This window comes from Typopeltis vanoorti, chromosome 20 (assembly GCF_054136105.1).
Source record: "Typopeltis vanoorti isolate ZY-2024b chromosome 20, IOZ_Tvanoo_1.0, whole genome shotgun sequence".
NCBI lineage: Eukaryota > Metazoa > Arthropoda > Arachnida > Uropygi > Thelyphonidae > Typopeltis > Typopeltis vanoorti.
This window is the reverse complement of record NC_143568.1, coordinates 81,496,050-81,511,018: the sequence shown is the minus strand read 5'-3', so window position 1 is coordinate 81,511,018 and position 14,969 is coordinate 81,496,050. Positions and strand designations below refer to the sequence as shown.

General features: G+C 34.0%; 1 protein-coding gene across 3 annotated transcripts in view; it reads left to right on the top strand.

Moving 5' to 3' along the window:
- The window catches only part of LOC150095597 (uncharacterized), a 215,988-nt gene that overhangs the window by 59,429 nt on the left and 141,590 nt on the right, over positions 1–14,969 (top strand). For all 3 annotated transcript variants that reach the window (XM_090410058.1, XM_090410056.1, XM_090410057.1), the window contains exon 4: positions 6,595–6,695. In XM_090410058.1, coding sequence (XP_090266184.1) covers positions 6,595–6,695 — 101 coding nt within the window. The remainder of the gene's footprint in view (positions 1–6,594; positions 6,696–14,969) is intronic.

Here is a 14,969-nt window from a genome sequence, read left to right as displayed (position 1 = left end):
TTTCTTGAACCTGCCATGGTTTTACAACTTTCAACCAATCTATGCAGAATATGCAAATGAATTAAAATCAGGCGACATTATTAGCTCATCAATCAAACCCACCTTAAATTGCCTGAAGAAAGGACCTATTGGAACTGTAGGATTATTAGTACTTATTCTGTTGATCTTCCTTACTTCCTGTGTGCCATTGCTTAATAAAATTAGGTAAAATTTAGTTATTTCCTATTTCTTTTTCATAATTTTATAGATGCTTTACAATTGTGCATCTTTTTGAAATAATGTATGTTGTAGAAAATCTTATTTCTACTACACCAATCTGTTTCTTTTGCTTTATACAATGTCTTGTATGAGGGTTAGTCTGAAAAGTTCTCGGCCTCAACCATCGATAGCAGCACTATTGGAAAGTGTTTTTTTTTCCAAGTTGGTACATCTGTCATAAGCATCCATGTGAAATTACAAGTCATTCTATCAAGTAATTTGTTTTATACAGCTGTCTGAAGTAAAAGTGTTGTCTGTATTCCTTGAAATGGGTAAAATTGAGTATCGTGCGGTTATGAAATTCTTTGTAAAAGAAAGTTTAATGCCAAAAGAAGTTCATAAAAGTTTATGGGCATTCTTCTCCTTCGTTTTTGACAATTAAGAAATCGGCTGTGAGTTTGAACGTTGCCATACCAACCTTGAAGATGTTATACGTGAAGGATGTCCAAAGAGTGTAACAACATCAGAAATCATTGATCAAGTGCACAATATGGTATTAGATGACCGGCACATCAAAGTGCATGAAATTGCTGAGACTATAGGCATTTCAAAAGAACATGTATGATATATTTTGCATGAAGAATTGCAAATGAAAAAGCTTTTGCGCAATATGGGTGCTGCACTTGCTGTGAGCAAGTGTGGCACATAAAAAACACACTCGCATGAAAATCTCTGAACAGTACTTGGAGCGTTTTATCAAGAATAAAACTGATTTTGTGCATCGATTAATTACTATGGAATGAGACTTGGATTCACCATTACACACCAGAATCCAAACAGCTGTCAAAATGGACAGAAGCTGGTTGTTCAGTGCCAAAGAAGACAAAGTTGGTTCCATCAGCAGAAAAGGTCATGGCATCAGTGTGTTTTGGGATGCTAAAGGCGTTTTGTTTATTAATTATCTTGAAGAGGGGAAAACAATAACTGGGGAATATTATTCTGATCTTTTAACCAGACGAAAAAATTCATGAGAAAAGAACCGGTTTGCAGAAGAAAAATAATCATCTTTCATCAGGACAATGCACCTGCCCACAATGGGAAAATTAAGGAATCTGCACTATGAATTGTTGGAGCATCCATTCTATTCCTCAAATTTCGCTCCCTCTGACTTCTATCTCTTCCCAAAGCAAACTCTTTCTCGCTTGTCATCGTTTTTCTTCGAATCAAGAGGTGATTGCAGCTGTAGAGGGGTATTTTGCAAATTTTACCAGAACCACTGCACAGATGGGATAATGGAGAATCGCTGGAATAAATGTATTAGTCTGAAGGGAGATTATATTGAAAAACAAAAATAATTTTAAAATTATAAATTTTTTTCATTGTTAGGCTGGGAACTTTTCAGACCACCCTCGTATAACATTGCAAAAGCATTCCTATGTCATCAATATCCTGATATTTATCCTCCAGAGGGTTTTCAGTCCACTTAGACCTTGGTCTTGTTGACTGGTTTCTCTGGGTCTTTTTCTTGCCATCTTGGCATCAAACATCTGTTTTGCTAACCTTTCTTCTCCCATTCAAGTGGTCATAACCACTTGAATCTTGACCAGATCTATGAAACTTAAGTACAGATCATTGTCACCTGTTTATCATAAAGTGAACATCTTATCTTAACCTCTATTTGTCCTGGGCCCAGCATTCTTTTCGAAGTTTCTTTTACAATTTTTCTCAATCTCTTTTCAAGTATACTTGCATAAATCTTACCTGGAACACAGTAGAGAAATTTGAATTCTCTGTAATTCTCTCATTCAGCATTATTTCCTTTTTTTTTTATAATGGACTATGAGAGCTCTACTCCAGTTATCTGGAATTCGACCTTCTGTAGCAATTGCAAAACTTTCATACCTCCATATTTGAGCATTTCTGGTCGAATATCATCTACTCCACTGGCCTTCCCACATTACAAGTTTTAACTTTTTATACTCAAGTATTGAAATGTGCACTCTTGTTTTCATTTCTCTTAATTTTTTGAAATTTTTCTACTTACAGTTCTGTCACTTCTTGTTTCATTTAGCATTATTTCAAAGTAATTGCTAGACATCTTCTTTTCAGCAATTTTCTGTCCACTGCTGGACGAAGGCCTCCTCCAGTTCTTTCCAACTTTCTCTGTTCTTGGAAATGGTTGACCAGTTTTCCCCAACAAAATTTGACAATTCATCACTCCACCTTCTTTTAGGACGTCCTTGGCCTCATTTCCCTTCTTTTGGAATCCATTTCATTAGGAAATGGACCAGACATCTATTCAGATGTCTGGCCCATTTTATTTGCTTATGGTGAAGAATGTTGTCAGTGATTTCAATCTGGCTTCTTATCCAGGTGTTTTGCTTATCTTTTAATGTGATGCCTAGCATCAACCTCTCCATTTTTCTTTGAGTTGTTCCTAGTTTATTTGCCAAAATGCTTTTCAATTTTTTCAATGCACTCCAGGCTAGTTGAGCTTTTTTTTTTTTTTTTTTTTTTTTTGAGTCCACAGTTTAGATCAGTGAGATGACCTAGGTATGTAGTATATGAAGAGACTCTTTCCAAGAAATTGTTTTCTGTTATTCTGTTTTTTGGTGTTACAAAATGATTAAACATGATTTTAGTTTTTTCTTTGTTTATTTTTAGACCGACTTTTCTGCTTTCATGATATAGGTCTTCTATCATTATATTAAGATCTTCTAGAGTGTTTGCAAAAATTATGATATCATCTGCATATCTTAGGTCTGTTAAGTTTGTTATTGATTTTTATACCATAGTTTGTCCAGTTTATATTAAATATTTCTTGAAGGACTGCTGTAAAGATTTTGGGTGATAGTCTCCTTGTCGGACACCTTTTTCAATTGATATTTTGTTGCTATTCGTGTGAAGTTAGATTGTTACTGTTGCAGTGTGGTATATTTCCTGGAGGAGGTCTGTATATTCTCCAAGAACTCCCTGATTCTGGAGTACTTCGATTATTGCATTAGTTTTGATGGAATCAAATGCTTTTTCATTATCAATGAAGACTAAACAGAGAGACAATTGGTTTTCTTCTGCTTTTTCTATTATTTGTTTTACTGCATGAATATGATCAATTGTGTTAAAGCCTTTGTGAAATCCTGCTTGTTCTACTCGTTGATTTGCGTCTAGAAGAGGGGTTAATCTGTTTATTACTTTTGTGAGAATTTTGTACAGATTAGAGAGAATACTAATTGGTCTATAGTTCTTTACTTCTACTTTGTCCCCTTTTTTTTTAAATAACAGTATAAGAGTAGCATTTTCCCAGTTTTCTGGTATCTTCCCCTCTTCTAGGCATAGATTTAGTAAGTTTGTAACATGGTGAATTATGTTGTTTCCTCCCTATTTAATTAATTCTGTGTGAATTAGGTCTTCATCTGGACGCCTGGGGAAGGAGTGTCCATTTTTGATTTGTTTTAATGCTTGTTTTATTTAACCTGAAGTGAATGGGAATGAATTCTATATGAGATGGAGAAGAGTTATTTATATTTGATTTATCTATTTAAGGATCACTTCTTCTTCTTTCTCTATGCGTTATTCCCACTTCCTATGCAGGGTCCACGTAGTGATCCTATTTAAGGATCACTATAGAGTTCTTTATAAAAAATTCTTCCAGCCAGCATAGGATTTGTTCTTGGTTCCTTATTGTTGTTCCATTCTTATCTTTTATTGCAGTTATATGACTTTTGCCAGCTGATAAATGTTTTCTTAGCATTTTTATTGTTTTTTTTATTTTTTTTCAGTGTTATAAGATCTTATTTCGTTTGTCATCTTTTTCCTTGTTGTTTTGCATAGTTCTGCATATTCTATTTTAGAAGTTAAGTTTTTGTCTTGTTTCATATTTCGTCTCTTCGTTCTGTCACTTCTTGTTTCATTTGGCATTCTTTCAAAGTAATTGCTAGACATCTAGGATAACCTTATATTCGGTTTTCATGCCACCATTATCATCTTTCGTTCCTTTTACAGTACTCTTTCCTCCATTTCTAAACTTTTTCAATAGCCTACAGAATATTTTGCCACCGTTCTGATATTTATTTTCTGGATTCTTATCGAAATCTTCCCATGACTGTTTAGCTACTTTTACATATAGCTTAGCTCTCTTACAATTTTCTCTGTATTATTTTAAAATATCTGCTGACTTATGTGCTAGCAACTTTTGGTATGCTTTCTTCTTGTCCAGGACTTCTTCTATTGACATCTTGTGTACACTATGGTGTTCTTATTTTTCTACCCTTGCAGACAGCTTCACATACCTTCCTAGTTGAATCAATCAGTGTTTGTCACTAAGACTCCAACGTTTGGTTCTTATTTTCCATCTCTCATAATTATTTTCATTAAAAAGTAAATGAACTAAACTGTCCGCATTGTTAGCCTACTGGCTGTGTGCTTCGCAACCTGGGAAAGGAGTGTCCTAGATTCGATTCCCGCTGGAAACGTGAGGATCTGAAGGATCTTCCTCAGCCATAGCCAAGATAGCCAGTCTTGGGCATGGACAGTATGGTTTTTTCCCCAGTTTATCCTGGCGTTTTTCATCCTGCAAAGCAGGCAAACCGACATTGATAACTAAACACTACGGACATTGGATACACCAGGGCGTATGGCTCTCCTCTAGTGTTAAGTTTCCATTTTTCTATTTGTATGTTTTTTTTTCTTTTTACATTTTTGATATACTTTTACCATTTTCACTTTTCCTGTTTGGTGTTCATTTGTTTATTGTAGGGCACACTTTTCATATTTTTCTTGATTCTAATCTTATCAGATTTTGATTTTCCCATAGTTTCCTGAGAGTTTTCATTTTTACAGCAGCGTTTAATTGTTTCATCTTTACTGTTCCAACTCTTGTTTCAGATGAATAGGGTCTTATTATATATGTATGGTTGTCTTAGTTGTAGTATTTAGATTTTTGTTTTCCATAGTGTTCTGCTTAAACTTCCGGAATTATTTTTGCCTTAAGTGCTTACTCTTATTTCTACTATCTCTTAGGAGTTTATCTTAATTTCTGGATATTTAATCTTCATCACTTGTTTGTTTATTTTTCTGCTTATCTTTAACTTATGTCTTGATTGCATACGTACTATAATAAATTTAGTTTAATCCTTTATCCAAGTGTGAGCAAACAAAGTTTGCACCTGAAAGTATCTTCAGGACTGGGGTAAGGTAGTACAACATCGGGCGACTCATTGTAAAGGTGGAGCAAGCTAACATCACTCCTATCTCAGTATCTCCCATAATGCAAAACACATCTCCTTGCGGATATGTATAATGTTATGCATTAAGGGAAGGGCCACTACCCAGACTAGTTTCATCATTTATTGAGGTCTCTTCAGCAGGAGCCAGGTCCAAGTGGAGATACCAGGCAGAAGCATTAGCAAGGTCATCTCTACCTATAGGTGTTGTCAAAAATGTGCCACGTTTTTATTAAATTACTCTGGATTGAGAGAAAGACATTGAAAGTTTATTTTTCACTTGGTTAGACTATATTTAGTTTAATCCTTTATCCAAGTGTGAGCGAACAAAGTTAGTGCCTGAAAGTATCTTCAGGGAGAGTACAACACCGGGCAACTCGTTGCAAAGGTGGAGCAAGTTAACATCATTCCTATCTCAGTATCTCCCATAATGCAAAACACATCTCCTTGCAGATATGTATAATGTTATGCATTAAGAGATTATTATGCATTTGTTTGCTCACACTTGGATAAAGGATTAAATTAAATTTATTATAGTCTAACCAAGTGAAAAATAAACTTTCAACATCTTTCTTTAAATCCAGAGCAATTTAATAAAAAGGTGGCACACCGTTTGGCAACTCCTATAGGTAGAGATGACCTTGCTAATGCTTCTGCCTGGTATCTCCACTTGGGCCTGGCTCCCACTGAAGAGACCTCAATAAAGGATGAAACTAGTCTGGGTAGTGGCCTTCCCTTAATGCATAACATTATACATATCCGCAAGGAGATGTGTTTTGCATTATGGGAGATAGTGAGATAGGAGTGATGTTAGCTTGCTCCACCTTTGCAACGAGTCGCCCAGTGTTGTACTACCTTACCCCAGTCCCGAAGATACTTTCAGGCGCAAACTTTGTTTGCTCACACTTGGATAAAGGATTAAACTGAATTTATTATAGTCTAACCAAGTGAAAAATAAATAAACTTTCAACTGCATATGTACTTTTCACAAGTGGTTGGTTATTCCTATTGATAACTATCGAGGCTAAGTTAGCAACGTGTCTCAATGTTAATTGTTGGTAGGCAAATTAAAATATCAGTTTGCCTCCCAAAAACACATATTTTGGTGTTACAATAAGAATTGAGCAAAGGTCAGTACTTAAAAAACTAAAGTATTGCTTGTTTTATATTCTAGATACAATTCCAGATGAGGCAAAAGCAATGGCTCTTGCAGCTCCAGCAACAACAGTTGCAGGATTACCACCATCAAGTGGACAGAATCAAATTCTTAACCAGGTAGTATTGATATAATTTTGTTATTATAATTGAAATTAGCATGTTATTACAATTGCCCATTTTCACAAAACATTTCTTAGTCAACTGATATGGGTGGACTTAGGAAGCTTCCCTCAAAGAGAGATTGTGTGTGTGTGTGTGTGTGTGTGTGTGTGTGTGTGTGTGTGTGTGTGTGTGTGTGTGTGTGTGTGTGTGTGTGTGAGTGAGTGTGTGTGTGTGTGTGAGTGAGTGAGTGAAATGCATGTATTCGTACACAGAAAGCTTTGTTATTGACAGGCTTAAATGTAAAATTAATTCTTGAGTTGTCAGAAATACATATTTTTCCAGCTTTACTAACAGTAATATAGTTTTTCATAGTATTAATCTTCACTCAGAAAGACTACATACACCCATCGTCATCTTAATATAAGAAATAATACACAATCATTAAGAGTAAACATACAAGTGATAGATTTACAACAATAGACAATATGACTACTGTATGGTTGGAAATGTTTGAAATTCTGCCATATTTTTCGCCAAATATTTGTTTCATGATTAAGCTGAAATCATTGTTTGAGATTAATTTGGTTTTCATTATATAACTTCCTGATCTCATTCATTATCTAAGATGGAATTTGGTCATCTCATCTGGTGCCACTCAAAATATAATGTAGGGGAAATAATAAACATGTGGACATGGATAACTGCAAATCACAGGAAAGGAGATGCATATCAGTATTACATTCTTTTGCTGATAAAGAAAATGAAAGTAAATGCTATAAAGCAGAGCTGTTTAGTCTGTTGTAACTACAGCATTACCTCAAATAGTGTCCAGTTAATGCTTGCCAAAAATTTTAAGTACTGACTGAAATTTCAATGAGTGGAGTGGTTTTTTAATAATGCTTTGAAATGTATTCCACCTTAATTCTGTTCCATTGCAATGAATAACTATTAATGTAAAATGTAATCAGTATACATAATTCATAACTTATTTTAACAGGATTACACTGAATTTCAAACCAGCGATGGTTTTGAAAATGATTTTCTTTTTTTTTCCTTGAAATCTTTATGAATAAAACAAACTACACTTATTTATCTGGCTTTGTGCCATCCAAAAAATCTAAAATAATTAATTAGTCACTTATTTTTAGTTGAATATCACCCTCTACCACTCCTATTCTGTGACATATATATTCCAGTTCAGTGGTGCCATACCAGGTAATCCAAACAGAAACTGAAACAACCTAGCTTACTTGGTTCTTCTTTCATTTCTATTTAGAAATAGAAAAAAATGCTTTAAATGTTGAAATGAGGACTGTGGTATAGAATCTTGCCATTCATGGAGGTTATGTTTTTCAAACCTTATGATAATGCACAAATAAAGTAGCATGGAGAAAATGGTACTGGGCTTTTACACTTGAAATTAAAAACGAAAAACTTTTGTTCTATGATATTTGTTCATTCTTTCTTTCTAATGAGAATGGAGTGCTTTGTTTAAAATTACCTGGAGAAAGTGTTTTTATCGTGGTTGTTTTATCATTTATAATGGAAACCAAAGGCATAATATGTTTATTATGCCTTTGGTTTCCTTTAGACACTACACTTTCCCAGTTGCAATAAATGAAACTTTTCAATTTGCAAAAATTAATCTAAGGATTAAACAAATCCAAATTAAAATATGTAATGAAGTTTACAGCGACCCTGCTTAAGTTGGACAAGCTGCAGAAGAAGAAGATTGAAGTTTAATGATGTTTTTCTGTCTGTAATGTAGTGCTTGCATTTCATACTGAACAAAACAGTATCCTAGGGGAGAAACTTTACACTTTTTTCTTTTTTTAAATTCAGTTTCTTGAAGAATAAGATGATTTGACTTATTTGGCTTTCTTTATGAAGCTCTTCTATTTGGATTTTCTGTGATGACCCAAATGGGCCTCTTAAGATTCTGCTTTTTAATGTGAATTTACATAAAGTACTTCTGTAAAAAAATAAGATAAACGAGTAAAAAGTTTTATTCGTAGAATTTTTGCCTGTTGCTCCATAGTTATCTCAGTATGAAAATTGTGCTACACAAGAGCTGAATGGTTTCATTATAACCAAAGTCCTAATAATACACACTATAAAGAAATGGGGGAGGGGGCTAGGAACATTACTAAGCAGCTCTCTTTGTACAGACTTCCCATAAGGAATCTGCCCTTGTGAGCAAACTTCAGTCTTTCAAAGAACCCTATGCTCATAGATAATATGTTCTGAAAGTTCAGGCAGTTCTGACTCATGGTACTTAATGTACTTTTTATATCCATTTCAGCAAACAACTGCATATCTGATAAACACTGGAAAATGTCAATGGGCAAAGATCAGGATTTGCAGAACTTAAAAACGGGGAAGTCTTTCATAGAGTGTGTAATGCAACTTGAATTAAAGACTTCTTAAGGATCTTAGCAGTGTTATCAGATATATTCTAAGCATAAGTAATGCCCACATGGTTGACTTTCTCTTAAGTGGTTTAAGAAGAGGAAGCCCTGTGGTTGTTTGTGGTCTTTGTAATCACAGATTATTATTATTATTATTTTTTTTATTTTTTTTTATTTTTTTATTTTTTTAAGATAGTGATTGTAAGTTCTGTTTTTTGATGGTAGTATGGTGCCAGCTGAGCAAACAGTGAGCCCAGTAAATGAGAGAGTACTTGTAATGCTAGAATTTTTGCCATGATGATGAAACAGCATAAATATGCAGGGTTAGTGATGAATATGGGGAATTAAAGCGTATACCATCTAAGATGGAGGAAACCAGAGCTTTCCTCCATCTTAGATGGTACATTAGCAAAGCATTTCTACAGGCTGACTGCCAGATAGTGTACAAGATTGAACCTAGTGATAACACATATAGGAGTGTTAGTTACAATTCTGTTGGCTTATGTCATTTTATGTTAGCTTTATCTTGTCAGTGATGTTTATTTTATGTGTTCAAATCCTAACATGGCTGTGCTGTTTTATATGTTAATATATTTTCAAGTTTTTCCTCTATAATTAAGCAGGTTCTGTCCCCAGGTCTTATATATTTGGTGTTTCACTATGCTGCATAATTGAAACTAAAATATATTCTTCTTTAACATCTTATTAACAAAATGTGTGTGTAAACTCAATGTCTCATCAAGTTCCTGATATGTACCCTCAGAGAGTATTCAGGATATTATGATAATAGGGCATGAAAAAGTTACATCATTATTAATTTCTTATCGACAGTTTTTCCTCCAAATTAACCTGTTATCTGTCAAGACTAATATTATCAAATCTTATATTTCTGTATTCTAAGACACTTTTTACTGTATCAATCAACATCTTGATCTTCCTCTAAGTCTTTCCTACTATCATGACAAAAACACTTGTTTTTTCTCAATTTTCTTCTCTCATTCTTTTAATGACTGTACCATCTGAGATTAGTTCTGACACATCATGGGAGTTTCATTCAACTTTTTATTGTACTGAATCTTAAAATCCTTAACACTCCTGCATTAACAACATATTCCAGTAATGCATTCCATTTGCTCACAATTCTCCATCTACCCCTCACACCCTTCTTCACTACTTCTTTTATAATCTCCTCATTAATGTAAATGTCTCGATCATAGCACCTCTTTTCCTCCTCTCCACCAAACTCTGCAATCCACAGTCCTTCAACTTCTCTCCATAGCCAACATTCCAAGCTCCAGATATTGTCGTATCTTTCTGCCATTGATGCCATCTGTTCACTTCTCTCATATCTGTGGTCTCCAGTCTTCAATCAGTTGTTTTGATTTACAAGCCAGCTTCAGATCTCTATGTTAAAATTGGTTTGAATGCTGTCTTGTATATTGCTAGTTTAGTGTTTTAACTAATTTTTCTCATATTTCATATAAATTTATTCCTTTGACTTGCTATTATACTTTCTCCTCTTTTCAGCCTAATAATTTTGGGGGAGCAATGCTACATTTACTAAGGAATTATTATAGAGCCGCTTAGATTCCTGCTGCCTTCCTTGTCCAGTATTCCCTATCTGTAGATTATGTCTGTGTCACCAGTGCCTGTTTGCAGGAAGATAAATCTGTCACCTCCATATGAGACCATCTAACTCACCTTCAGTTGAAAAGCTCTGATAAAGTTTCTCTGCATCCTAGATAGGATTTGAACCCAAGTCTTTCCAACAAAGAACTTTACCTTAACATACTGACAAAGTATGGTACCAGCTTTGCTGGTATGGTAAGGATCTCCTTATCTGTGTGGTATGTTGTCCATTGCTATATTAAATTTGTCATCTTCACTGAAAATTGTGCTAAATAACTGAATTGTTTTACTTATTCGATATTTTCTCCATTCAGGATGTTGTTTTTATGCCATTAGGAGTATAGCCTCTGTGTAAAAATGAACAGATTAACATCTCTAATTTTGATATGAGGTTTAATGCCACTTTCCTTTATAATGTGATTCATATAGTAGATGGTGAATAACAATGGAGATATGTGCACCTTTGTCTCATCTGATTTAACATCAAACCATGTTTCTGTACCTCCTTCAATTGTAACAGCTGACTTACTTAAATATAGACTACATATTGCTGTGTCCCATTTACACAATTGTAATTATGTAAATTGGACATATAATTGTAGTGTTTTATACAAGTTTTGGCTTGAACCCAGCTTGTTCTCCTCCAATCTTCTTCTTCCACATGTTTTCTTAGCCTTTTGTCAAGTATACTTGCATAAATCTTACCATGAACACCCAGTAGCAAAATTCCTCTATAACTTTCACATTCAGTTTTACTTCCCTTTTTGTTTGTAGATGGGTACTATGAGAGCTCTACTCCATTTATCTGGAATTCAATTCACTGACCAGGCTTTCTGAATTAATCAGTGTAGCCACTGTAAAACTCTATCTCCATCATTTGAGCATTTCTGGTCAGACATCATCTACTCCAGCTGGCTTTCCATATTTCAAGTTTTTGATGGCTTTTTCTACCTCAGGTATAGATATATGCTCCTGTTTGCATTCCTCTTGAAAATTTTCTGCTGCTGTTCTTTAACTGCTTTCATTTAACATTGTTTCAAAGTAATTATTTCTGACATCTAGGATATTCTTATATTCAGTTTTCATGCCACCTTTATAATCTTTCATTCCTTTTAAAGTACTCTTTCCTCCATTTCTAAACTTTTTTTCAATAGCCTCTAAAACATTTTGACACCTTTCTTATATTTATTGTCTATATTCTTACCAAGTCTTTCCATAAATTTTATTTAGCTACTTTTACACACTGCTTTGCTTTCTTACGTTTTTCTCTCTATTTTCTCATAGCTCAAGAGCATGTGTTCTTGGATGTAACCCCAACACATGGGGTATAATGATAGCATTCCTAAAATCCTTCTGAAGAGTCGTAGATTCAAGGAAAGATTCATTTAATTAATCAATCTTTCCTCCATTTTATTTTATTTTTTTATTTTTAACAATTCCAATGTTTGATTATGTTTCATATATATTTCACATGGAAATATATATGAAACATAATATATAGTCTAATGAACATATATTTTATCAAGTTTAAATTTCTACTAGTTTGGTATACATATTATAGCAAACAGTAAACCTTCGATTTAATGGACAAAATTTCTAGTCCATATGCCACATGTGAAAATTAACACCCTGTTAATTTTAAAGTGCTTTTAATCAAGATTTGCTTATAATTAAATTAACAGGTTATTTTTGTTATTAATTTCCTTGTATTTAACAAATTTTGGCAAATAGGCCATCATATGTTGGAAAAACACTAGTAATTTAACCGACATAAACGAGTCATTGTTCATAAAACAGGTTCGGCGAGTGATCAGGACATGATCACACCAATCACACTGTAATTGGTTCTTTTGTCGCGTGCCGTGACTTTCTGCTGCAGTTTTATTACATTACGCACATTTTCGTAATTTTAGGGAGTTAATTATAAAAAAAACAGCAGAATTCAAAAGTTCAAAAAAAATTACCTAAACCAAATGCCTCAACATCGAACATTAACTAATCTAAAAGTGTGTGTAAAACAATTTTTTTGTTATTACATGCTGATATTAATAAAATTACAGTATAATGTTACAGATATGTTTATTTTAAAAAATTCGCGATTTAACAGACACTCCTTAGCCTCTATTAGTCCATTAAATCAAGAGTTTACTGTATATTTCATTAGGAGAGCAAAATTTTTAAAAAAAATTACAATGACTCAGTTAAATTAATAGTAATATAACATAGAATATTTGAAAAAGCCTAACATTGATTCGCATTGTATGATGGCTAGCAGTGAAATGTGTACTGTCAAAGATCTGCTTGTACCAGCTTTTGAAGAAAGATCGTCATACCTTGTTTCTAGGTACATTAAGTTTTTAACATATCCATTGACTGATTACAATTTCTTCAAAGCATTAAAAGTAGCCAATCAATAAAACTATAGTATTCCATGCTTTATTATCTTGAATGGGGAAATTTTTGTAGTCAAATGAGAATTGATCTTGCTTAGCAAGAAGAAAACTGCTTTTTTGATGCTAGTATTTTTGATATCTTATCCTTGATTATCCTCTAAGGAGTGATTCTTCTCCTCTATATTCTTGTTATTTCTGTCCATCTGTTTGTCTATTCATCTCCTTAAGAATATTCTTAACCATTCTCTTATTATAATAATTTTTTTTGGAAAGATAAGACAGGTATTCAAGTTGTCTTCTCCCTTCCTTGCTGGAAATATTATATTCCTTGTCTTGTAGGGCTTAATAATTAGTTTTTTGTGACAGATGGTGGAGAGATAGATACCTTCATGCAACCCATCCATCACAAGAAATCGGGGTTATAAATTGGTATTAATCCTATGAGACAGGACATATAACATCAGTGTGGAGAAGAAAGGCTAAGAACTCAAATACATCAGTCTTATCCCAAAAAATGGTTATTAAAAAAAAAAAAAAAATGTCATTCTAAAGTAGCATTCTAGACAAAGATGGACAGAAAAAACAAGAATATTGAGGAACATTGTAACTCGTACATTAGCAAGGAATGTAAACTAGCTTTTCTACCTGTTAAACAAATTCCTTAAGTTCATGTGGAATTTGCTATGTAGATGCATATTTCTCCTGGCAGACTGGTCAGGAGAAATATGCATGTCAGAAAATAAAATAAACATAAATCTTGACTAGATTTATGTTGTCTTTTTTGGCATTTATGGCATACATTGATTAGTTTCTTTGTTGAGCATTCAAAGAGTCATTGGAAATGTTTAAAAAAAAGTTTTTTTTAAATCATTGTAATGTATGATTTTAAATTCGATCATCATTCATCAAAAACTTGGGGCACACATTTTAATGCTGTAAGTCATTAAAAACTCTAATTGTTCAACAAACAGTTTCTACATAAAATATACCAGGGTTAAAATGTTCAGCATGTTTCCCATCCACAAGAGACTCAAACAAAATTCCAGTGTGTGGCTTTGTATATTGGAAGATTGATCTAAAATGGCTGATGGTAAGATATCCATACCCCCCCCCCGCCACCTCAATGCTTTTTAATAATACTTCCAGGCATGAAAGGCAGAAGAGCCTATAGCAGATAAATGGCATGTGTCAGGTGCAGAGCAATCTATTGATATTCCTCTTGAACTGCTGGATGATTTTTTTTTTAATGTTTGCAGGGAGGGGGGGGGCAGTTCCATAGAATTGAGGTGGATGGAATGAAAGGTTACTGGGAGTAGGAATTTCAGTGAGAATGAAGTGAGATTTTTATGGAGGTCTTTGGTGCACCAATTCAAACATGAGAAGAAATGTTGAGCAGCTGTTGCCTGAGCTCCTGTAGATATGGAAAAATATCTACAGGATTTTTGGAGGTCTTTGGTGCACCAATCCAAATGTGAGAAGGAATGTTGAGCAGCTGTTGCCCGAGCTCCTGTAGATATGGAAAAAATGAGAGGCTTAATGAATGCTAGTTCTGTTGACCAGTGGCTATGGAAATATCTGTAGGAGAGGCACAATGCAGAACCTGATCTTCTGTGATAAAGTGGCTGAAGAGATTCTGTTTAATGATGTCATTAAACAACCAAACTGCCCTTTTCTGGACAGAATCAAGAATTTTTATGGAAGTCTTAGGTGCACCACCCTAAACACAAGAGCAGTATACAAAGTAACTGTTTGAGAGAGAAGCACTGTCCTGAGGGTAAAAGAATGCAAATTTTTTGGAAGTTGATGGTGATTATGCCATGAAAGGTTTGGAGTAATAGTCAGTCTGAGAAGAGAGAGAT